The sequence below is a fragment of the Musca autumnalis genome, unplaced genomic scaffold (assembly GCF_047663935.1).
Source record: "Musca autumnalis isolate F117 unplaced genomic scaffold, ASM4766393v1 scaffold_5, whole genome shotgun sequence".
Lineage (NCBI taxonomy): Eukaryota > Metazoa > Arthropoda > Insecta > Diptera > Muscidae > Musca > Musca autumnalis.
The window spans coordinates 193,844,933-193,871,111 of NW_027412088.1; the positions used below are offsets into that span (position 1 = coordinate 193,844,933).

The 26,179-nt window shown below is 37.0% G+C and overlaps 1 protein-coding gene and 1 long non-coding RNA gene across 3 annotated transcripts; both read left to right on the top strand.

Annotated features, from left to right (window-relative positions):
* The first annotated feature begins 8,322 nt into the window (after nucleotides 1–8,322).
* Nucleotides 8,323–23,255, top strand: fl(2)d (Pre-mRNA-splicing regulator female-lethal(2)D). Of its 2 annotated transcripts, none has more exons than XM_073956872.1 (5): nucleotides 8,323–8,530; nucleotides 8,768–9,516; nucleotides 17,929–18,053; nucleotides 18,119–18,452; nucleotides 21,475–23,255. In XM_073956872.1, the coding sequence occupies exons 2-5, from the start codon at nucleotides 9,075–9,077 to the stop codon at nucleotides 22,380–22,382; spliced, it is 1,809 nt and encodes a 602-aa protein (XP_073812973.1). In that variant the 5' UTR covers nucleotides 8,323–8,530; nucleotides 8,768–9,074; the 3' UTR covers nucleotides 22,383–23,255. The 2 variants fall into 2 exon arrangements, with proteins under 2 accessions (XP_073812973.1, XP_073812972.1); XM_073956871.1 differs by having other exon boundaries at nucleotides 8,350–8,530; nucleotides 8,618–9,516.
* On the top strand, nucleotides 10,996–17,244 carry LOC141387323 (uncharacterized). Its single transcript, XR_012408544.1, has 2 exons — nucleotides 10,996–11,122; nucleotides 17,190–17,244. It is a non-coding gene; the product is annotated as an uncharacterized lncRNA (long non-coding RNA).
* Nucleotides 23,256–26,179: the final 2,924 nt, after the last annotated feature.

The following is a 26,179-nucleotide window of genomic DNA, read 5'->3' on the forward strand; positions in this document are numbered from 1 at the left end:
GAAAGACCCAAAATTTTAACCAAATATGTTGATCCGTTCGAGAGTTATTGTGCACTCCAACTACGACACATGGTATTATATGGGTTGTTTGCAGTTTTCGTGCTGATTCCTGAGGACATATGGACTTGCTCTTGAAAAAAATTATATCGTCGTAATGGGGGTAGTGAATACAAGTGGCTGCAACAAAAATCAAAGCGATTCGAGAGCAGGCCTTAAACTGCACTTAAGCAAAATTTTGTGTGGGAGGTACCCGAAAGAGTGAACCAATAGGGTCCATATTGGAACCTCATCTATGTCTGGTAGAAATGTCACGATGTGCAAAGTATGGACTAATTCGGTTACTCCCTTCATGAGTTATCGTGCGGACAATTTTTCCGAACATTTTTGAACTTTTGTGGGGGAGGTACCCGAAGGAATGGACCGATATGGCCCATCTTCGAACTTAAATCAAATCTGGACAAAATATTTCGATACCCAAAATTTGAACCGAATCGATTGATCCGTTCGAGAGTTATCGTGCGCACCAGCCAGACAGACGGACAGACAGACGGACGGACATTGCTAGATCGACTCAAAATTGTCTGAAACGGATTTCGTACAAACATACTTGGGGTCTAAAACCATTATTTCGATGAGGCACATTTTTGGCCGTATCAAAGTGTAAATACCCTCTTTAGCCTAAAGGCTGAGGGAACGCGTCTGTTTTTCCAAAAAGGATTTAAATGAATATTTATTGTTGAAACAATATTACGAGTGAAACATGGTAGAACAATATAAGGTAAAGTAAATACTACAACAAATACAACTCAAACAACAACCACAAAGGAATTTGTTTTTGTTTGTAACGTTACTGCCAGTTGTATTTGTAAACAAAACAAGGAAATGTCTATAAATTATTGGAATTTAAAAAACTAATAATTCTTCACATTTGGTTGAATATTTTGAAAAAAAATATGAATGAAAATTCGTTACATTTTCAATTTTTATGTTTCCACATCATTCCACTAAATGCATAAATTCTCGCAGAAAGTAGAATTCTTGCAGAAAAGAAGCTGTTTCAATGTTTTGTTTTAGAAATCAAAGAAGCACATGTTTATTAGGGCATTATTTTTTTTTTTAAATTTTAACAAAATACCTCACATATTAACAAACGTTGTATCGCCTCTACAAGCGGGGATTTACTGCGCGGCTTATCGTTCGACTTTGGAGGAGGTTACATATCATTGATATGAAGAAGTCTTTCTGGGAAATGTTTTTTTTCCGAATGATATATATTTTTTTCTCAAAAAATATATGTCCCTAATGTACATCGAAATAGAAATAAATGTATAAAATGTCATATGAAATTTGACACTAACGTTACAACCCAGTTCAGTCAGCTGTGTATTGATGCTACCTTTTCTTATTCTACCATGCGAGTGAAAGTTCTGATGAGACTGAAAAAATTATTTTTACAAACAAAAAATGTGTATACTATTTTCAACAAATAAAAATTAAAGTTTCAAAGGCTGCTTCGCCACAGTAGTAGTAGAGTTATTCCATGCATTTTTTGGTTACCGACAAAAATCTGTCAAATAAAAACGCAAAATTATGAATGAAAAGTTCAAATAAAAGTTGACGTGACTGTTGGTATCGGTAGAACTTTACGACTACTTTCTATTGGTCGCTAACACTTACACTTACCGAATAATATAGTTAATTACCGAAATTATAAGCATTTTAATTTGTCGATAACTAAAAAATGCGTTAGAGAATCCCACTACAGAGTTGTATTTGATGACAAGCTGTCTGGTGTAAACGCCTAGTTATTAACCCTACTGTCTGTGAAAAACTGATAGACAGTTGGCAGATAGTCGACAAATGTCTTTCTGGGTTAGTAAATCAGATGCATTTGATCCTACTGTGTCACTCTGTTACTCATGGTACACACATACGCAACAGTTGCTGCAATTTTACAATTCCGTTTTGATTGTTTTTCTTATGTTTAGCAGAAGGGTTGCATTTTTTTAGCATTTTTGTAACAAACGTACATTGTGAACGAAAATTTACTATTCATGTACCAAAACAAATTGAATTGCCTGTAATAAAAAATGAAATTGTGTGTTTTTATGAAATAAAAAAATACAATGTGAAAATGAAGGTCAAAACGGAAATGTAAAATTGCAGCAACTGTTGCGTATGTGCGAACCATCCCAGCAAAAACTTTGCATCCGCGAATGCAGTTAAATCACTAGAACAATTGCCGCTGGAGTACATCTTTTCCTATGAATTCACTTATTCCATTCCATATTCCATTTTGCTTCCACGGCACACAGCTAGGATGCACTCCATTTTCGATCCAAATCACAGTCTTTGATGTAGTGTTTTGTATTGAATTTAAAGGCACTCTTCAGATTGCATTTTTAATCAATCTAAAGATGCAATAAAAATGCAAGCCATTGCGAAATATCCCAAAATATATAAAATACTGTTACGGAATTAGATTTAACTAATCTCCGTGTAGACGTTGTTTTATTCCCCGATACGATTTGTACCAAATAAAACAGGGTTCGTTTTAAATTACGTTTCTACAATGCTTTATTTACTTTATTACACTTATTCGAAACCGACTTTAATTACTAAGCTCACAGCAAGTCTCTAGTTAGCACGCAGCTCTTATTTAAACGATCTGTTCAGTTCAACGCTTAAAACACAACTCACTCAATGTTGCCATTCGTAACTCTATTTATACCCAAAATCTCCTTGGTCTAGAAATATCTAGAACATATGGCAACCTCTCGAATCTGTGCAGCGAACACACAGACGCACATTCGCACTAAGCGAACATCCATACTCACATACATACAAGCACAGTAATGACGTAACTACAACAACAAACAACTACACGAAATACAAGAAGTAGGAACTAAACGATAATTACATTATTGTTGCAAAACAAACAAAAGAACATTAACAAAAGGTAATGTAACGACTAGAATGATGAAGAGAGTTCTACATGGTAGTTGTTGTTGCTTAAATAAAGTAACTGCGTAATAAAAACTTTACGTTACAATTCAAATTTTTAAATTAACGGAAATTAAACTAAACTAACTTAAACCTATCAGTTACATTCGTAACATTGCCTCCCGCTTAAGCCTGTTCGTCCCGAATAGGCACAGTTCCCTCTCTGTGGTATGGGCATTGGTAACACTGCCTCCCGCTTAAGCCTGTTCCTCTTGACTAGATGCAGTTCTCGTTCTGTAGTGGTGGCAACCGATTTAGATGTACCCTCTACTGCGTCAGCTTTGGACTCTTGCTCTTCTGGACGACTTTGCTTTCTCTCCAGGAATCGCGATGCTATACCTTCTTTCTTCGTGGTCACCTTCCTAAGTGCCACCTGGTCTTCCTCGGACTTTTCCCTTCTTGCTGCACGACTGCTTTTCGATGGACCTTTCCTCGACGTACATCTTCTCTTTTTCCTCCTCGTCGCGAGATTTTTCCACTTTCCTACGGGCCAATTGTCAGCGGCTTCCACCTTCAGCGTACGGACATCTACAGCGATCTCGTCGGATTCTGCACTTTGGCGACGCTTGCTTTTCTCGTTGTAGCCCACATTTATCGGTATTTCCACATTGGACCAAGTCATCACACGGTGCTTTATGTCCAGGTTGATGTCGAAGGCAATCATGAAGTCTACACCAAGTATAACTTCGTCCATAATATCGGCCACTACAAAATCGAAATTTACAGATTTTCTACCCATGCTCAGCCTTTGGTAGGCCTTTCCATGCACCGTTGTAGTCTCGCCTGTGACCGTCCGCAATTTGACTCCATTTAACGGCAATACCTTCCCTTTTACCAAATCCGGTTTAATAATGGACTTTGTTGCACCGGTGTCCAATGTCAAGGTACGCAATACACCATTGACGAAGCCTTTCACCGTTAAGTTGTGGTTCTTCTGCTGGACTATGGCTATAGAAATTGTGGGACCATCGTTTTCATCCTCTGCCAGCGGCGCCTCGTGATTAGCAGAACTTGCTGTATCTGATTCACCTGATGTCTCTCTTTGCAGAGTCTTGGCCACCGGTTGGTCGTTGCTTTTTGAAGGCGGTGAGGTGGATCTGAGCCTTGGTCGTTGCAATATGCATTCTCGTGCAATGTGTCCAGCTTTACGACAGTTGTAGCAAGTCTTTCTCGTTTTACCAGCCCCTCGTTTCACACGCATTAGTGCATCCTTTAGCGGATCGACAACGGTCTGGGAATTGTTGTCCTCAACTTGCAGCCTCCTCACGTTGTAGGCTTTAGGTTTCACCAGCATCCTCGCGGTTTCTTGGGCCAGGGCAAATGACACGGTTTCTGCAAATGTTCCTATCGGTGCCGCATACGTCGCAAATTTTATCTCTGGATCACGAATACCACTTGCAAATGTCTCAATCTTTATGCGGTCCACCAATGGATGTGTCTCTCCTGGATATGCCAACTGCGCCAACCGCTCTATATCAGCCGCAAAGTCTTGTAAGGTCTCATTTGGCTTCTGGACTCTTCCCCTCAGTTCCATTCGGTAGATCTCTTGCTTGTGTTCACTACCGTACTTACGTTCAAGAGCAGCCATTATATCTCCATAGTTGTTCCTAGAAGCGGCGGGAATACTCTGTAATACGTCAGCAGCATCACCCTTCAATGCCATAAGGAGTGATACCGCCTTGTCGTTCCAAGAATCTCTAGCAGCCAATGTCTCGAACTGTAATTTGAACACATTTAAAGAGGTTGAGCCGTCGAACACTGGAGGCTTGATTTTTATCGTGTTATGAATAGCTCTCACTGGGCCACCTTTGATTTCCAGTTCCGACATTTTCCTCTCTATGCCCAGAATCTTCTCATCTTGAGCCAGAAATTTCTCGTCAACAGACAAAATCTTTTTATCCAACTCTTTAATTTGTACCTCCATGTTTTCTACTCTCTTTTCAATCACCATCGTGATGTTTTCGAGTTTCTCGTTAATTGCTCTAGAATTTACCTCTAATTTCTCTTCCATGCCCTTAGCGATTTTTCTAGAGTTCTCTTCTAACTTTTCCTCCAATTTTCTGGAATTTTCTTCGCTCATTCGACAATTTTCTGCTTTCATTTCCATCACAAGTCTGGAAGTTTCTTCGCTCTTTCTGGAATTTTCTTCCATTTTAGCATCTAATTTCTCCATCATTTTACAGTTGTCAGATTTCATTTCCATCATCATCATAGCCAGCATTGATTTCAAATCGTCACCCCTGGCAGCTACCGACGAAACTTCCTCAACGCTGGATTCGCCCTTTGCCGATAACTCGACTTCCTCCTTCTCGAACTCATATTCATCGATGTTCATTCCACGGCGCTCGAACTCTTCCAACAAGCGTTTTTGTAGTTCGGCCTTGTTGCCAGTAGAACACAACTCCAACTTACTTAGCTCCTTCTTCAAGTCTTCCACTCGCAGATCCTTAAACTTCATTGTAGGATGATCGTAATCCCACTTCTGACACCAATTGTTACGGAATTAGATTTAACTAATCTCCGTGTAGACGTTGTTTTATTCCCCGATACGATTTGTACCAAATAAAACAGGGTTCGTTTTAAATTACGTTTCTACAATGCTTTATTTACTTTATTACACTTATTCGGAACCGACTTTAATTACTAAGCTCACAGCAAGTCTCTAGTTAGCACGCAGCTCTTATTTAACCGATCTGTTCAGTTCAACGCTTAAAACACAACTCACTCAATGTTGCCATTCGTAACTCTATTTATACCCAAAATCTCCTTGGTCTAGAAATATCTAGAACATATGGCAACCTCTCGAATCTGTGCAGCGAACTAGAGTTGGGCAATTGAACGAACTAGTTCACTGTCCTAGTTCAAAAACGTATGAGTAACATCATACGGACTAACGTAGGATATTAAGTATACGCATTTTGTTCATACAAACGACCGGTGTCCAATGAACTAGATTGTGAACTAGGTCGTTCAATTGCCCAACTCTACAGCGAACACACAGACGCACATTCGCACTAAGCGAACATCCATACTCACATACATACAAGCACAGTAATGACGTAACTACAACAACAAACAACTACACGAAATACAAGAAGTAGGAACTAAACGATAATTACATTATTGTTGCAAAACAAAACAAACAAAAGAACATTAACAAAAGGTAATGTAACGACTAGAATGATGAAGAGAGTTCTACATGGTAGTTGTTGTTGCTTAAATAAAGTAACTGCGTAATAAAAACTTTACGTTACAATTCAAATTTTTAAATTAACGGAAATTAAACTAAACTAACTTAAACCTATCAGTTACATTCGTAACAATACATTGCTTATTCGTGTAACACAAGAATATTAACTTTATTACATTAACACAAATTAAAAAAAGCTCTCCATTAAATTTGATCGTAAGTTAGTTTACTTCCTCTGCTCTGCTTTTTATGACACCGCAATTGATATTGCTTCATCATCCAAATGGTTTTTCATTTTTCCTCCTACTCCAGTTAAGTTTTTCCAAAAAGCTCCAACTCCACTTCAAACATAATTTGAGTCTCGTGAATTACAGCAATGTTCGTAACTTTATACCCTAGACAGTCGGCAGCGTTAATTTGCATTAACTGCCTTAATTCAAATTAATTCGTGCATTATCCACATTCTTAATGCACAAAATCGAGCTGCATTTAAAAGGCATTTAGGTATTTCAATATGGCAATGCCGTAGAAGAGAGCCCATATTCATATGGAGGAGAGAGCATATTCACGCTCTGAGACACAAGGAAAACAAAAAATACATTGCAAACAACAACAAAACAGTAATCAGCTGTTTCGTAAATGCAGAAACTGTCGTCTGTCAGGCCAAAATTAATTAAGTTATTAATGCAAATTAGGGTATTAGTCTGTCTAGGGTATTAGTTTGCATTTCTTTATTTCTTTAAACAAATTCTTATAATTTTAGACACTCTTTGACCCAATTTACATTAGGCGAGTTTACTTGCGGCAATTGTCAGTTTGATGGAGAGAGAGGTGAGGTATATGGTAACCCTTTGCCTCTCAACACCCTCTCTCACCCACAAACTGACAATTGCCGCAAGTAAACTCGCCTAATGTAAATTGGGACTTTCTTGTGTTCAGAAAAAAGACTAGGGATCAAAAAATTGGCTTGCTTGGCTAGGGATCTTTAAGCGAGTGGTTCTAAAATGTATCGAGCGGAGCGCATTTTTCATAACTCCGCGTGGACTACATCGAAAGATGTATTGAAATCATAACTCTGTATTGCACTACTTCCAAATTTTTTTTGCTGGGATGAGTTAGAATGCGGAAATTCACTGTCCTCCTATTTCTCTCATTTACGACATTTATTTAAAATATTGAATTGACAACTTAAATTATGCATGTTTTATAAAACAGAACATGTTAAATGTAAAATCCATTTAAAAACAGCAACGAGGAGTTATTGGACTTGCAGTACGTTTAGACTAATAAATCCAATCGATTTCAAATGTCAATTCCATAGTATATACGTCAAAAAAACCGTAGTTCTAAATCCACTGGATTTTATTTGACGCGTATATTGTATGGGATTGACAGTTTAAGTTCATAATCTAATACCCCGTTTATATATAACCGGATTAATAATAAGGTGTAACGCCAAAAACAGCTGATCTTCATTACAGTTGTTAAAATACGATTTTGTGAATAAAATCACATACAAAATGTAAGCAAACAGTGAGCAAATTTGACGTTCGACATGATTTGATGTAAAATGTCAATTTCATTACTTATATTTCAAACAAATCCTCATATCCCTGCAAAAGGCTATAGCTGTGTTCCAGAAATAAAAAAGGTTTTTACAACTTTTACGACTTTACACATTTTGTGTTCCCGTACACAAAAAAGTTGTAAAATGTTCACTTCTCTTTAAACAAAAATGGCGCTGAATGGTGCTTTCTTTAAAAACTGTTACTCGACAAATTTGAGCGTGTAAAAATTAGTAACATGGTTGCCGGCGTCTGAATGGCTGATACGCCGACTTTGACATTTGTTCCAGTTTTTTTGACGTATTTTCCATTTTTCCGTTGCCGAACTATTTCAAAAAACTTTTGTGTGAGAAAACATTTTTTACAGTTCTCTCTTTTACTAGTTTTACTATTAAAAAGTACGGGAACGAAGCTTATTATATAAACATGGCTTTACCGGCGTAAACGAACACGCCTACTGTCACCGAATTTCCTCCTATTCTCATTCGTAAAATACCAAGTATCCGGGTATTCGGTAATTTACGAATGAGAGAATAGGAGGACAGTGAAATTTTTATGGCAGCCATATTGAATAATTCACGAATGATTGGCAACACCAAAGCCAGCAACCAGAGAAGAAAAAGTTAAAAAGTTGTGACGCGACGAAATTGGGTGAAAAAATTAAAATTTATCGCGTTTAAGTGCTAAATTCATGAGAAATTCTACGAAAAAGTGTTAAACCATAAACTATTTAATACAAATTATATAAATTTTATGATAAATAGTACCAAACGTAAGTGAAAATTGCAATTGAAAAAAAGTTATGTGTTTCTGTTACTGCAATTAAAGAAAAAACGAGGCATACATCTTTATTCACTAGATATGTATATGCACGAAAGAGAAACGATGTAGATGAAGAAGAAGCAGGCAAATCAATAAATTCAAGAAAAAGTGGCTGACGACAACAAGAAAAATCTATTTTGTTATTAATTAATAAATCTTTGTTTTTTCATTTTAAATACAAATAAAGTAATATAAACGGCAATACAACGGAAAAGTAAAAGGAATCGGCAAAGCAAAGAAAAAAACGCAACATCATAAGACGACGTTGAATTTGCAACGAAAAAGTCTCATTGTTTGAGGGGAATTCGTTGTTGTAGTACATACAAATATATACTAGAGATCTGCCGTCGTCGTCGTACGTTGAGCAAAGAGCAACGCAATATCGAGAGAAACAATCAAAAAGAAAACAAGAAACACTGTATCATTCAAGGCTTTTTGGTTAAAAACAAACTACCAAAATTGTTGGCCTTAATTAGAGAAATTTGATTATTGTAATGAGTGTCGCTGCAATGACTATGGACGATCAGAGACCATTGATGAATAGTTACGATAAAATGTCCTCTAAATATGAACAAAATTTACATAATGCCTCATCGTCGTCGGTAATTGGAGGCAACAGTGTTAGTGGTGGTGGTGTTGGTGGCAATAGCGGTGGCCTGTTGTCAGGTCCCGCCTCGCCTACACCCTCAGTAACAGAGGAACCAACATCTTCCTCACATCATGCGGGGAGCCACCATCATCATCATTATTCGCATCATCATCACCAACATCATCATCATCCGCATCATGTACATCATGCGGTCAATCAACAGCAGCAGCAGCAACAACAACAGTCCTCAATACCCTCATCGCCGCCAGCGGGCGTTATGCACCAGGATACAGTTGCTGCTGCTGCCATCATTGCTGCAGCTGAACAGCGCCAACGTCAACTCGAAGGTACTGAACTATTTTTATAATACAAAAGTTTTTCTTTTCTTATAAAATAATAGTAAAAAAAAACAAAATTATTTTTGTTTCAAAAATAATAATTGAAAAATTAATGAAGAAAATGAAAGAAAATATATGAACTGTGTTTATTCTACTAGCTACATTTTGTGTGTGAGTGTGTGTGTTTTGTGCAACGATTTCGATAAAAACGTTAAGAGTTTTGAGAAAAAAGTATCTATTGATCTTTTCGGTAATAATTATGCAAAATAAGTTTTAAATCTTTTTTGTATATTCATAATAATAATATTACATTTTTAACTCTTTGGGTGTTGTGGATTTACCTTTTCATTGCTATCTAACTTTTTTAATTTAGAATTTTTTCACAAAAGCAACATTTTTGAAAATTCCCCTGATGAGACTCTCCAAACATAAAATGCAGTCAGCGAACACTCGAACACTCTCTTATTGACTCTTAAAGAACTTTTCCCCCCATTCCAAACCAAAAAAACAAACTGCGCGTTGGTAAGGTATTGCTTCCTCATATTGTACCTATTTTTATGTATAAAATCTTAAAATATGTTTCGAAAAAATCAATCGGTAAAACGACAAAGTGAACAAGTGGCTTCTAAATAAAAAAATGTTAAAGAAAATTATTTTGAAAATAATAAAAATGCAAAGAGAAGAAATTTTCAAAAGTAAATAAGTGTGAAAAATAAGAACTTGCAAAATATATGAAAAATATATTTATCAAAACAAGTGAATATAAGAACTATAACAAGTGAAATAAATGTCAATGGAAAATAAAAATACTAATAATTATGAGAAAAAAGACGTTAAAAATGAATATTGTGTAAAAATATGAAATCAAAAAAACTTTAACAAGTTGATATTATAAATCATAAAAAATAAGTAAAAATGATAACATGTTTATAAAATTGTTTATGAACTGTTTGTTTACCTCGAAATTGCATAAAGTAAACAAAGTGTTATAATCATTAAAGAACATTTTTTTGGCAAATAATAAAAGAAAACAAAATTTTTGCAGAAATCCAAAGAAAAAAATGTTTATTTACTTAACATAAAATAATATCTACTTAACAACAAAAAATCAATCAGTCGCGTAATCACGTACACCTTGTTTTGTCATGTTTAAACAAAAAAACCAAAGAAAATCTGTATTCTCTTTTACTACTACGACCTCTCACAACAACTTCTCTTTGCCATTAAAAAATAACGCTCCTTACACTTTGGCAACTCTACTGTATAGAAAAAAATTGTATGGTCGTCCGTCGTCGGTCGTTACTGTTATTAAGTTTTTTTGTTGTTTTTTATTTCTTCTGCGCGCCCTATATACAACCTAACACACCTACCCTCCCCTTATCGATTGATCAACCAAACCAAACGACCATCGTCGCCTCCGTCCGTCGTCGTATATAAGCAAACGTAACAAAACAAGCCAGCCGCCAGCCAACAACCTACAATGTCATTAAAACGAAAACAACAACAAATAAAAAGAAGAAAAAATTAAATACAAAAAAATCTTAAGCGTCGCGTGTTGTGTGTGTATATTTATATTTTTCTAAAGTGAACGTCGCTGCTGCTGCTGATTGTTGTTGTGTGTATAACAAGTTTTACCATGATTTTGTTATTGTTTCTTTATTTTGATTTTCTAAAAAATGTTGTAGAATCTTTTTTGCCCATATATGAAAGAAAAATACCAAAAAAGAAAAAGAGAATAAAATTGAAAGAAACGACAAAATTTAGTATCCAATCGCGGAAATATATACCCTAAAAAAGTGCCACATAATACAAGTTTTTTTCTTTTCATTTTGCAAAAAGCCCAAATTATTTGTTCCTTAGCTACAGTCTACAGTTTTTGAAAAAGCAATTTGGTTTCAAGACATTCACTTCTCATAATATTAGTCTTTATGCCAAGAAAAGAAGTCGCCACCATTTGATATGTTAATGGGTTAATGGTTCCATTTGAGTCACATTACAAAACAAAGCATTTGCTCCAACATATTTACCGGCTTACTTAATAATTTCTTTAAGTAGTTTTATTGCTATTTTATCGGTATGGATAATTTGGTAGATAATTGATAGATTACCAGATTATGCACCCCTATAGTATTCACAGATACTTCACTTGAAGTCCTGGGATTCTAAAATAATGAAAAATTAGACGAATGAGTATGTTGTAGAGGTAAAAATTCAAGATGAAGTTACGATTTTAATGAGGAACATTTTCATAAAATGGATTTGTGGGATGATATTGAAGATGGAATATGATATAGATTCCATTTATAGACCCATTCGGGTACATATTTTACATATCTACCATGGGTTGCCTTGGACCCTGATTAAAACGATATATATTTCTCGTTAGGAAGTCTACACTTTCCAAGATATGGGCCTTTAAAGCCCGGATCTAATTGTTTTGAAAGACAACCAACACTTGTTCAGAGTGAAAGTCTTTAAATCCTGGAAGAACGGCGGACATAAAAATATTGTCAGTCTTATTCTGAAAGTTAATTCTATGTGAGCTTTTGCGCCTCTTCTCTAAGTTGAAACGGCAAAGAGACCAAACTTACGGAAAATTCACGTTTAGAATAAGGCTGTATATTGCTCCTCCTCCAAATCAATTCCATTTAACTACCACTTCTTCTACAATGTCTACCTTTGGTAGGCTTTGGTGTCCTGTTTACAACGACATATGTATGTACATGCATGAGGAATCTAAGAGAATCTATGACAAATCTATGGAAAGTTACAAGATCTAACCCATTTAAGAAGTAGGAAGCAGTGTCAATTTAACAATGACCGACAAGGTGTCTTTGGAACCTCATTATGCAGTTAACAAATACAATTGTAAGGTACTAATATGCCGTCTACTGCTCAACAGAGTTGACTTCAGTTATTAGACACGATAGGCCAGATTGGTACTGTCGCTCAAATGATTCTGGTTTCAAATTAAAAAAAAAAAAAAAAACTTGAGGTCTATTGAAGGAAAGAAGAAGACATGAGGATTATAGAGGGTTAAGTCTTTTTAAAGGACGCCTTGAGATATTTTATAGGGAGACTTGAGGTCTTTTAAAGGAAAACTTGGTCTTGTTTGGAAGGCTTGTGATCTTCTATGGTCTTTTATGAGAAGTCTTGAGGATTTTTTTTTTAAGTATTTGATGGTTAAGTCTTTAGAGACCAGCTGAAGGGAGTCTTTAAAGACGAGCTGAAGGAAGTCTTTATAAACGAGCTGAAAGGAGTCTTTATAGAGGAGGAGAAGGGAGTCTTTATAGGCGACCTTAAGGCGGTCTTAAGAGAGTAGCTGAAGGGAGTCTTTATAGACGAGCTGAAGGGAGTCTTTATAGACGAGCTGAAGGGAGTCTTTATAGACGAGCTGAAGGGAGTCTTTATAGACGAGCTGAAGGGAGTCTTTATAGACGAGCTGAAGGGAGTCTTTATAGACGAGCTGAAGGGAGTCTTTATAGACGAGCTGAAGGGAGTCTTTATAGACGAGCTGAAGGGAGTCTTTATAGACGAGTTGAAGTGAGTCTTTATAGACGAGTTGAAGTGAGTCTTTATAGACGAGTTGAAGTGAGTCTTTATAGACGAGTTAAAGGGAGTCTTTATAGACGAGCTGAAGGGAGTCTTTATAGACTAGCTGAAGGGAGACTTTATAGACGTGATAAAGGGAGTCTTTATAGACAGCTGAAGGGAGTCTTTAATAACGAGCCGAAGAAAGTCTTTATAGATAAGCTGAGGAGAGTATAGACGAGCTAAAGGAAGTGTTTATAGACGAACTGAAAGGATTCTAAAATGAGACTTTATAGACGTGCTAAAGGGAGTCTTTATAGACGAGCCAAAGGGAGTCTTTATAGACGATCTAGAGGGAGTCTTTATAGACGAGCTAAAAGAAGTCTTTGTAGATGAGCTAAAAGAAGTCTTTATAGACGAGCTAAAGGGAGTCTTTATAGACGAGCTGAAGCGAGTCTTTATAGAAGAGCTGAAGGCAGTCTTTACAGACGAGCTAAGGGTTGTCTTTATTGACGAGCTAAATGCAGTATATATAGGCGAGCTTAGGGGAGTATTTATTGACGAACTAAAGAGTCTTTATAGATGACCTGTATTTGTCTGAAAGGAGCCATTAGAGACGCACTACTGAAGGTAGTCTTTATAGACGACCTGAAAGGTTTTAACGGCGACGTGAAAGGAGTCTTATATACGAAGTAAAGGGAGTCTTTAAAGAAGAGCTAAAGGAAGGCTTTATAGACGAGCTGAAGGGAGTCTTTATAGACGCAGGAAGTCTATATACGAGCTAAAGGTAGCCTTTACAGGCGCAGGAAGTCTTTATATACGAGCTAAGGGGAGTCTTTATAGAAGAGATGAAGGAAGTCTTAATAGCTGGTGGGAGTCTTAGGTAAGGTTAGGATAAAGGACGCGCAGCTGTCTTAGTAGACAACTGCTCCACTCGGAGACCTTAAGGTCCAGTGTGTTCGTCCTGGTAGATACTTGAAGAGAGAAAGAAGAAGATAGTAGATGGTGGTATCTGGTAGAGTGCGGATAGAGTTTTCGGATTATTGCATGTTTGTGGTTGTAGTTTGTGTTTGATTATATACTGTTTGTTGGAGCCATACCAGGCCCTTTGCCTGAGCCTGAGCCAGCCGAGCCTTCTTCCCATTTGCACGTCATTGCCTTTATTCAACAGTGACAAGTAATAATCCCCACTGCTAGTCTCAGTTTGGTTTTCTTCATCGTGAGCAGTGAGGCGGTTCTCTGTTTGGTGTTGGCCAGATGGCCCTTGAAGTGGTGCAGCTCGACGTATTTTGCCAGAGTTGTCGAAACTTATCCCGACGACCCTGTTCTATTATTCCCATGAAGTGGCACAGTGGTGGCTTGATGGAGTTGTCATCTGTGATGTTTGGTGACTCCGATCCGCGGCGTGCAAGTTCATCGGCTGCTTCATTCCCTTTGATGTTGCAGTGTCCTGGGACCCAACACAAGGTGACGACTGATTTTAGTGACCCCAAAGCGAGTTTGCAGTCAAGGACCGCCGCGGACTTGATATGATGGGACTTGAGTGATTTAAGGGCCGCTTGGCTATCGACAAAGACGGTCACCGGTCCAGATAAGTCCTCTTTCAAGTTGTTAATCGGTTCCGCGGCTTTCCTTATTGCAAAAACTTCGGCTTGGAAGACACTACAATATTCCTTCAGCCTGTATGAGATTTGTATGTCGAGGGATTCGCTATAGACACCTGCTTCTGTGCCTGTTTCCATCTTAGAGCCGTCAGTATAGATCTCTATACCGTCTAGAGGTGGGCTGCTATGTGTCCTCTCATCCCTATGGGGTATGTGCACCTACGTTTCCTCGAAGCACATTTGTGGTGATATATAGTCACTGATGTTCCTTAGGATTGCAGTTCGATAATACTCGGAACTGCGCCATGAACCTAGCTCCTTGAGCGGGATTGCACTCTTTGCTGCTTGTTCCTGTACTACAATGTCCAGCGGATGTAGATCAAGTAGTACATTTAGAGCCGCTTGTGGAGTGCTGGTGGGAGTTTTTACAGACGAACTGAATGAGTATATATTGAAGACCTGAAATGAGTCTTTATAGACGAACTACTAATCACATTCTTAATAGAAGACCAATAGACCTATTCTGTAACTTTTAACAACTATCGATATTGTTTAAATTTCTTTTGTTTTTGTTACAACAATAAAACAAACAAATGAAATTGTTGTAAAATAAACAATGAGTAAAGTTGTTAAAAAGTTAGAGAATAGGTACCCAGTAGGGATATTCTGTAACTTTTATCGATTGAAAAGTTGTTAAAATTTCTTTTGTTTTTGTAACAACTACAAAACAAACAAATGAAATTGTTGTAAAATAAACAATGAGTAAAGTTGTTAAAAAGTTACAGAATAGGGGGGCTGAAGGGTTTTAATTGAGTCGTTCAGTGCACACATCGACTAACTCCACTTCTTGAAAAATTTTAAATTTAAGTGTTAAAGCCCTTGATATAGTCATAACTTTTTATGCTATAAATAACTTTCTTGAAAAATAAAGTTCAGCAAGTATAAATTACGAATAAACACTGGCAAATATACAGACATACGTTTTATGGAGTTAATCGATGTGTGCACTGGGCGGCTCAATTAAGTCCTGAAAGTAGACGAGCTTAAGTGTTTTAATGACGATCTCAAAGAAGTCTTTAAAGACGAGCTGGTGGTAGTTTCCTTTATGGATGAGCCGAAGGGAATCTTTATACATAAGCGGAATGTATGTTTTATATACGAAATGATGGGCGTCTCTATAGTCGAAGGAAGTCTTTGGAAACAAACTGAAGGGAACCGTTATAGACGAGCAGAAGGAGGGAGTCTATATAAATGAGCTGAAGGGACTCTTCATAGACAAGCTGAAATGAGTACGTATGGACTACCTAGTCTTTTTTTGAAGACTATGTGTTTTATGGGATTCCATCAAACGTCCATTCTTCTGTAAGAAAACTTCAAGTCTTCTCAGGATGGAGTCTTTATAGAATTCAACGTAGAGACTTACACGACCATTTAGTGCTTCAGCCACACACGATATACATTTCCACACCATTTCATAGCGATTAGTGGACACATTTTTGAAATTTTTTCAAGTAAAACATACAGTAAATCTATACTTCCGCAGGAATGCGTTAGCCACCAGCTCATGACTTTCTGAATATAATCACTACCAAAACCTCGTGTTGTGTCTTTCCTTCAGCTGACCATGGACATGGAAGAGACCCATTCCCAACCTACCGATGTTACTGACTATGAGGTCGCCTTAAGATGGATATCCTAGGATGAAGCACTTCTTGTTTCCTTCACTATGTAACCACTTTATATACCGATGAATTGGTTATCCGTTCATTAAGGAGGACCCTTCTTAATTTATGTTACAAAGTACATATCAAATTTTCCTTTTCAAAAATCATAGTCCGGTCATAATTCTTCATAGCTTAATTCAAGTTTTCCCTAGAAAACTCAATTCAGCTTGTTTTCCCATAGAAAATTCAATTCAGCTTCAAGTTTTCCCACAGAAAAATTAGCTTGGGAGAATTTAAGCTTTTCTACAGAAATCTCAATTTTATACTGTGAATTCATTTGGGTTTTACTCCTTTCCCACTAACTAACTTTCCTGCAATTAAGCATCTACAATTTACCGATTTAAAGTAAAAACTTATCTATCTATAGAAAACTGTTATTCAGGGTTAAAGTCCATTTAAGATAGCCGATTTTGGTTTGATAATATGGTGTTGGGACGAATGTTTTGTAAATTGACAACTTTGCGTACAAATTTTATAATTTTGTTTAAATGGCATTAAAGAAGCGAATATTATGGAAAGTACCTGAGGGAACCAGAAAGTTTTTTCTATAACGGAAAAATAAATTACTACGTTTAGGAGGCTTGCAAATCGGCAAAATCATATCAACAACAAAAAATGTGAATAAAAAGCCTATAAATTGTAAATACCATTCTAATGTAAAAGAAAAAGTTCTGTAAAAGTCAATAAGAAGTGTCTGTTCACAGTATGATTTTGAATAACAAGCTCTGTAAATGAGAGCCAGTGTGGTCTGAGATGATGATTTAAATGGAAATTTAAATGAAATAATAAATGAAATCTATTTTTTCTCTCTATCCCCAAAAAGTCATCAAAATAAAGTGCTGTTACCAAAGAGTTTTTTCTATGAAAAATACCAAAAATTTTAATGTAAATACAAAGAAATTGTGAGTGTTTTCGGGAGAGTTGTACGACAAGTAAAAAAGTGTTCAAACAAGAAAATAAAATTGTTTTCAAAAAATTCATATTTTTTGGAGACTCTCGCACAACAGAACGAGCGTCGCAACCAAAGACGTTTTGTAGAAATCGCACAAAATGACACGAATTAACAACTGCTACAACAAGACCAACAACACGAATGCGAATGATTGCATAGTATTGGTATGATTTCGTATTTTGTTTTTAACCCACACAAATAAAAACTCTTGAAAAAAAAAGAATAAAAAATTAAATAATAAACATAAAATATATGCATAAAGAGTACTGCAAAAGTCCATCACAGATAAAATATACTATGTTTATTATTCATTTATTTTGTTTGTCTTATAACATACAATTTCTCCTCTCTATCTCAGCAATTTATACAAGAGATGAAGAAGAAAGCAAAAGATAAAAAAGTATTATTTATGATAATAATATTTGTAATGCTTTTTGTGTCTAATCACTTTGTATATAGTTTTTTTTTTTTGTATATACCGTCCATATGCTGTTTGTTTCACTTTTTAAACTATGGCAATTTTTATCTAATATTTGTTTTTCTGTTTTATAATTTTATAAACGACAAAATCACTTGGCCCACAAAACTATCACACAAATTCAATATTCAGATGAAATTGAAAATCTTAAATTGGAACAACAACGTCTTACTTTGCAATGTACCGATGCCCAAAGACGGGAGAAGATACTTATGCGTCGTTTGGCCAACAAGGAACAAGAGTTTCAGGATTATGTGGTAAGACATAAAACATAAGATATTGCTTTAGCGGGCCCGTCATTAATTTAACATTTACTTTTCAGAGCCAAATTGCAGAATATAAGGCGGCTCAAGCACCTTCAGCCGTTGCCTTGAGATCGGCCTTATTGGATCCAGCTGTAAATTTACTTTTCCAAAAGTTAAAGAAGGAACTCAAAGCCACCAAGGCTAAATTGGAGGAAACTCAAAATGAATTGTCCGCTTGGAAGTTTACACCTGACTCAAATACTGGCAAACGTTTAATGGCCAAATGTCGTCTTTTGTATCAAGAAAATGAAGAACTAGGCAAAATGACCTCCAATGGTCGTTTAGCGAAATTGGAGACGGAATTGTCCATGCAGAAAAGTTTCAGCGAAGAAGTTAAAAAATCACAATCAGGTAAGTTTCAAATAGGAGTTTTTAAATTCTTTTAGTTTTAGAAGGTAAAGACTGCCTTCCATCCCATCTATTAAGAATACCTTCAGATCGTTTATATAGAATCCCCTTGTCGATTAAGCTCGTCTATAAAGACATCTTTCACGACGTCTATAAAGTCTTCTATAAATACTCCTTGCAGAAGGTCTTCAGCTCGTCATAGAGACTCTCTTTAACTCTTCTATAAAAAATTCCTCCAGCTCGTTGGAAAAGGCTCCCTTTATCTCGTCTATAAGAACTCGCTTTAGGTCGTCTATAAAGACTCTCTTCAGCTCGTCTATAACGACTCCCTTCAGCTCGTCTATAAAGACTCTCTTCAGCTCGTCTACAAAGACTCCCTTCAGCTCGTCTATAAAGACTCCCTTCAGCTCGTCTATAAAGACTCCCTTCAGCTCGTTTGTAAAGACTCCCTTCAGCTCGTCTATAAAGACTCCCTTCAGCTCGTTTATATAGACTCCCTTCAGCTCGTCTATAAAGACTCCCTTCAGCTCGTCTATAATGACTCCCTTCAGCTCGTCTATAAAAATTCCATTCAGCTCGTCTATAAAGACTCCATTCAGCTCGTCTATAAAGACTCCCTTCAGCTCGTCTATAAAGACTCCTTTCTGCTCGTCTATAAACACTCCCTTCAGTTCGTCTATAAAGACTCCCTTCAGCTCGTCTATAAAGACTCCTTTCTGCTCGTCTATGAAGACTCCCTTCAGTTCGTCTATAAAGACTCCCTTCAGCTCGTTTATAAAGACTCCCTTCAGCTCATCTATAAAACCTCCCTTCAGCTCGTCTATAAAACCTCCCTTCAGCTCGTCTATAAAGACTCCCTTCAGTTCGCCTATAAACACTCCCTTCAGCTGGTCTATAAAGACTCCCTTCAGCTGGTCTAAAAGACTCCCTTCAGCTCGTCTATAAAGACTCCCTTCAGCTTGTGTATAAAGACTTCCTTCAGCTCGTCTATAAAGATTCCTTTCAGATCGTCTATAAAGACTCCCTTCAGCTCGTCTATAAAGACTCCCTTCAGCTCGTCTATAAAGACTCCCTTCAGCTCGTCTATAAAGACTCCCTTCAGCTCGTCTATAAAGACTCCCTTCAGCTCGTCTATAAAGACTCCCTTCAGCTCGTCTATAAAGACTCCCTTCAGCTCGTCTATAAAGACTCCCTTCAGCTCGTCTATAAAGACTCCCTTCAGCTCGTCTATAAAGACTCCCTTCAGCTCGTCTATAAAGACTCCCTTCAGCTCGTCTATAAAGACTCCCTTCAGCTCGTCTATAAAGACTCCCTTCAGCTCGTCTATAAAGACTCCCTTCAGCTCGTCTATAATGACTCCCTTCAGCTCGTCTATAAAAAATCCATTCAGCTCGTCTATAAAGACTCCCTTCAGCTCGTCTATAAGGACTCCTTTCTGCTCGTCTATGAAGACTCCCTTCAGTTCGTCTATAAAGACTCCCTTCAGCTCGTCTATAAAGACTCCCTTCAGCTCGTTTATAAAGACTCACTTCAGCTCGTCTATAAAGACTACCTTCAGATCGTCTATAAAGACTCCCTTCAGATCGTCTATAAAGACTCCCTTCAGCTCGTCTATAAAGACACCCTTCAGCTCGTCTGTAAAGACTCCCTTCAGCTCGTCTATAAAGACTCACTTCAGCTCGTCTATAAAGACTCACTTCAGCTCGTCTGTAAAGACTCCCTTCAGCTCGTCTATAAAGACTCCTTTCTGCTCGTCTATGAAGACTCCCTTCAGTTCGTCTATAAAGACTCCCTTCAGCTCGTTTATAAAGACTCCCTTCAGCTCGTCTATAAAGACTCCCTTCAGCTCGTCTATAAAACCTCCCTTCAGCTCGTCTATAAAGACTCCCTTCAGTTCGCCTATAAACACTCCCTTCAGCTGGTCTATAAAGACTCCCTTCAGCTGGTCTAAAAGACTCCCTTCAGCTCGTCTATAAAGACTCCCTTCAGCTTGTGTATAAAGACTTCCTTCAGCTCGTCTATAAAGATTCCTTTCAGATCGTCTATAAAGACTCCCTTCAGCTCGTCTATAAAGACTCCCTTCAGCTCGTCTATAAAGACTCCCTTCAGCTCGTCTATAAAGACTCCCTTCAGCTCGTCTATAAAGACTCCCTTCAGCTCGTCTATAAAGACTCCCTTCAGCTCGTCTATAAAGACTCCCTTCAGCTCGTCTATAAAGACTCCCTTCAGCTCGTCTATAAAGACTCCCTTCAGCTCGTCTATAAAGACTCCCTTCAGCTCGTCTATAAAGACTCCCTTCAGCTCGTCTATAAAGACTCCCTTCAGCTCGTCTATAAAGACTCCCTTCAGCTCGTCTATAAAGACTCCCTTCAGCTCGTCTATAAAGACTCCCTTCAGCTCGTCTATAAAGACTCCCTTCAGCTCGTCTATAAAGACTCCCTTCAGCTCGTCTATAATGACTCCCTTCAGCTCGTCTATAAAAAATCCATTCAGCTCGTCTATAAAGACTCCCTTCAGCTCGTCTATAAAGACTCCTTTCTGCTCGTCTATGAAGACTCCCTTCAGTTCGTCTATAAAGACTCCCTTCAGCTCGTCTATAAAGACTCCTTTCAGCTCGTTTATAAAGACTCACTTCAGCTCGTCTATAAAGACTACCTTCAGATCGTCTATAAAGACTCCCTTCAGATCGTCTATAAAGACTCCCTTCAGCTCGTCTATAAAGACACCCTTCAGCTCGTCTGTAAAGACTCCGTTCAGCTCGTCTATAAAGACACCCTTCAGCTCGTCTATAAAGACTCCCTTCAGCTCGTCTATAAAGACTCCCTTCAGCTCGTCTATAAAGACTCCCTTCAGCTCGTCTATAAAGACTCCCTTCAGCTCGTCTCTAGAGACTCCCTTCAGCTCGTCTATAAAGACTCCCTTCAGCACATCTAAAAATACCGCCCTTCAGCTCGTCTTTAAAGAACTCCCATCAGTTTGTCTAGAAAGTCAAAAGCTAATTCCCAATTGTTTTCTTCCATTTCAGAACTTGACGATTTTCTCCAGGAACTCGACGAAGATGTTGAGGGTATGCAAAGTACCATTCTATTTTTGCAACAGGAACTCAAAACTACTCGAGATCGTATACAAGTATTGGAGAAAGAAAATTTTCAATTAAAAACCGGTATATCAAGCAATCAGGATGAACAGCAACAGGATGGCGGAGGCGTTAATATGATAAAAAATGAACAGCAAATGTCTCCCGCCTCCGCTAACCCCATTGAAGCACACGATGAGGATAAGGCAATACTTATGAATGGCAATATTTATGGTAATGATGTACAAATGCAACAACAAATGTCCACAGCAGAACAGATGTATAAACAACAAATGCCTCTGGAAACGATTGATGAAAATGTCACTATGCGTACAGCAGCCCCCAATACATACTACAATGGCAACGAATGCGATGCGAGTGAACTAATACATGAGGGTAATGGTGGTGGTGCCATTGGAGCTAAAATGAGAACAGTTGCCTCCAGGAAACGCAATTATGAATGCGATGCTCCCATTGAAAGTATACAAATGACACCAATGGCCCAGCAGCAGGCACCCGTTTCTATGGTCTCCTCACCGCGTACTTTGCCTCCGAAAAAATCTAAACTTAGAGTTGTGCCTCCCACCCGTAGATCTTCAATACAATCGATTGATGAAAATGAAATGCTCATCAATACAACGGCAGTTAATAGCATTGTGGACAATGCTATGGATGGTATGGCTAATGAAGAATCAGCGGCGTGTGGCGGTGGTGATCCTTTGGCAAATGATACATTAATGGATCAACAACAACAGCAGCAAGGCTCTGGTATGGCTCAACGTATTATGACACGACGAAGATCTGTGAGATTAAATGGTGCCAGCAATGGTGGTGGAGGGGGTGATAGCAATCATTGATTTGTTGTTTAAGACAAATATTCAATCTAGACATATTCTCACACACCTACTCTAGACCCTCTCATCGCCATTCATAATTATATGCCCACTTTAAACTCCTACTGCTCGCTCCCTGTTCTTATATGTCTATCGTCGTCGTCCACATCTTCACAATGGCAACAAGAAACAATAACAAATTTATTATAATAATGTATATCATTAACCAACCAACAAGAAAAATCACAAGAAATTTATGCAAATATTGTTAACAAATTTTATAGATTTATTTTTTTAAATTAATTCTAATTTAATTTTGTTTGTTCTTATTTTTAAGAATATTATTTTTTCTTTTAATTATTTTTGCTAAAATTTAATTTTTTGATGAATTATTCTAAACGAATTACTCAGGACTTTTAAGTCAACCTTCCTTCCATTATACGGATTTTGGTAGGGTTACTGTTCCCCATTTCTAAGACATTTTCATTCGTGGAAAGGTCAAACCTATTTATTTTTTTTTTTTTCTTTTGGCAGTGGAATGTTGATTTAAAAGTCCCATTTTCCTATTTCTCATCATCAATCTTTTGGTTCCTTTTCTTCTTCTAATTTTCTTCATATGTTGATCTTTCGCTTTTTACAAAAACATATACCGCAGCTTGCAGAACATCATTTTTATCCTTTCTTTTTTCTTTTCCTTTTGTGCATTTTCATCGATTTAGTTTAGCATTGAATTGGTTTTTATCATAATTATTATTTTATTATTGCAACAACAACAACAACCCCAACTATAAAATCAAACATTTTTTTTTGTAATTTTAATTGTGAAAGAAAGCAAAACAAAACAACAAAAAAATCAAGAAAATATTTTTTAAATAGTTTTTAAATCAACAACAAAAATCATTGATCAATTTTAAATTGACCATATATATTTTCTTTAGTTTAGTTAATAATAATTATTAATTTTTATAGAAATTATATTTATAGTGTTTTCATGAGAAAAAATGAAAAAAATATACAAAGATAAGATATTAAATAATAATAATGATAAATAATATATTAATAGTAACAAAATAAAAAAAGAAGAAAACAAAACAAAAAACAACCAATAAAAAATTTAAAAAAAATACAATATAACAAATTATGAGTTAATTATTCACACATTCAAATTTGGTTCTTTGGTTCTTTAAATTGAGATTTGATATCTGTATTGGATATTTAGAATATATTTGAGATCTAAGTGTGCAGGAAAAGTTGGTATTCAGTCGAAGCTTATAATTTAATAGAGGTAGATGTTTCGATGAGTTTTTTTAGTAAAGAAAATATCTATAATTTTGCAAGAATGCGTCTTACATTCGTAGGTAGTATGATGTTGAATACATATATGGACCATATAGAACCGGGCTGTGGCACCCACCATGTAACGGCGGAGGTACCCGATTTTAGATATTAAATGAATTTTTCAAAATGAGTCCATAAACAATTTTTCGATTTCGTAAAATTTGTAAGTGGCCATAACCCCTTAAATACTGTATAAGGTCTATTCGCGAATCGTTTTAAAATTATTTACCGAAGCTACTCTTGCGTACCAGTTTACAGTTATATAATGCCGATTCATTCCAAATTTGCTCTTTGCACACAAGAGCTGCTCTTGAATCCCTTTATTTTTTTAACAACTTGTATTCGGCGTTATAAGTTTTTTCAAGGTCAAGTCCATACTTCCTAAGAAAATGGACTAAAAGCTGTAAATCCTACGACACCATGTGTAGTGACCGGAGTGTACGATAACTCTCGAAGATATGCTATATTGATCAATCAAAGGGATTCAGGAACAGGCCTTAAACTGCACTTTCCGAAATTTTGTGTACCTCCCACACAGTTTTAGGCCTGTTCCCGAATCTCATTGATGTTTTGTAACAACTTTTATTCGGTAAAAGATTTTCTGAGATAATAGCCCAATATCCAAAAAGGTCTGCCGGTACCAACTAAGCTGGGTAGTACGTAAGATAACCCTCGAAGAAGAAATCGATTTGGCCCAAGCGATGTACATTGTATTATATAGACGCCAGATGTATTCTGTTTACTTCCTTAGGTCCGAAGCTGAGGATATATCTGTTGGCAAAGCCGACGGATACTTTTTTACTTGTTATACTCTCCACCATAGTACCATCGTATGGAGGGCACATTAAATTTGTATTTCTGTTTATAACACATCGATCTAATCATTTACCATATAAAGTATATATATTCTTGATCAGGATAAAATTCTAAGACGATGTAGCGATGTTCGTCTGTTGTAATCACTCTAGCGTCCGCAATTATTGAAATAGAACGCTAAATGATGAAATTTAACTTTTGAGGTTCCCAATGGCAAAGAAATTGCTCCGCTAAAACTTACCTCTCGATTTAAGGTATTTTAAGGATTTTAGCTATATTTTCCACCCACATTGGCTCCAAATAGGCACTTGGAGTTTCAAGATGTCAAAACATTTCTGCACCACTAAAAGTCACCAAGGTAGGTCCTCCCGATTTAAAGTACTTTGAGGCTTTTAGCTATATTTGTTGACCGAATTGGCTGAAATTTGACATTTGATGTTCCCAATGACCAAAAAACTACTCCAATAAAAATTACCAAGAAAGGTCCACGTTTTGGTATAGTCCCCTCAAAAAGGGTACCTTCCGATTTAAGGTATTTTGGAGATTTTAGCGAAATTGTTTGACCAAACTAGCTCTAAATTGACATTTGAGGTTCTCAGTGGTAACGAAACTTCTCCACCAAAATCCGTCAATATAGGTCCATGTGTTGGAATAGCCCCCCTATAAAGGTACCCCCGATATTCGCCATTTTGAGAATTTTTGCTACAATTTTTGAGCGGACTAGCTGAATTTTGACATATTAGGTTCTAAACTGTTCGGAAAATTTGTGCGCACGGTCCACTCCTTCTGGTACCTCCCCCACAAAAGTTCAAAAATGTTCGGAAAAATTGTGCGCCCGATAACTCTCGACCGATTTGGTCCATACTTTACACATCCTAATATATCTACCATATATACATATGTATATCAGGTTTGAATATGGACTATATTTGTCTAATCCTTCGGGTACCTCCCACAACAAATTTCGGATATGTTCACTTGCTCTCGAATCGTTTTGATTTTTGTTGTAGCAACTTGTATTCACGGCCCCCCTTACGGCGGTACAAGTTTAATCAGGGGCAAAACCATACTTCCTGAGAAAATAGCCTGAAAGTTGAAAAAACCCCTGTGACACTGTATGTAGGGGTTGGAGCGCAAGATAACTCTCGAACGGATTTGCGGATTTGTTAAGATAAAGGTCAATTTTTATGATAAAGGCCTTCGTCATATTTTGTTCAAAATTAGTTTCAGTTCGTAGATGGGCAATATCGGTCCACAACTTCCGGTACTTCCTTCAAAATTAAAAAAAAATCAGTAAAATGGTATGCACGATACACTTTCTTGAACGGGGCAACCAATTTGGTCCAAACTTTGGATCTGCTAATATTTTGTCCGAATTTTTTTTTTAACTTCTGATATGGCTCATATCGGTTCTCTCCTTAGGGTACCTCCCCCACAAAAGTCCAATATTTGTGTCAGTTCAGGGTCTGTTCGAAGATCCTTTGGAAATGTATACCGATGCTGTTCGTAGTGGACCTGTTAGCAATGTTATGTTTTCCGTGGACAAGTCCATGCTTCCTGGCATACTGGTCCAATAATTATACGATGACCACTGAAATGACTAGTGGGCGCAATATCTATCGAAAAGATATGACTCCCCAAAACAAGATCCACTTCCATAATGGACA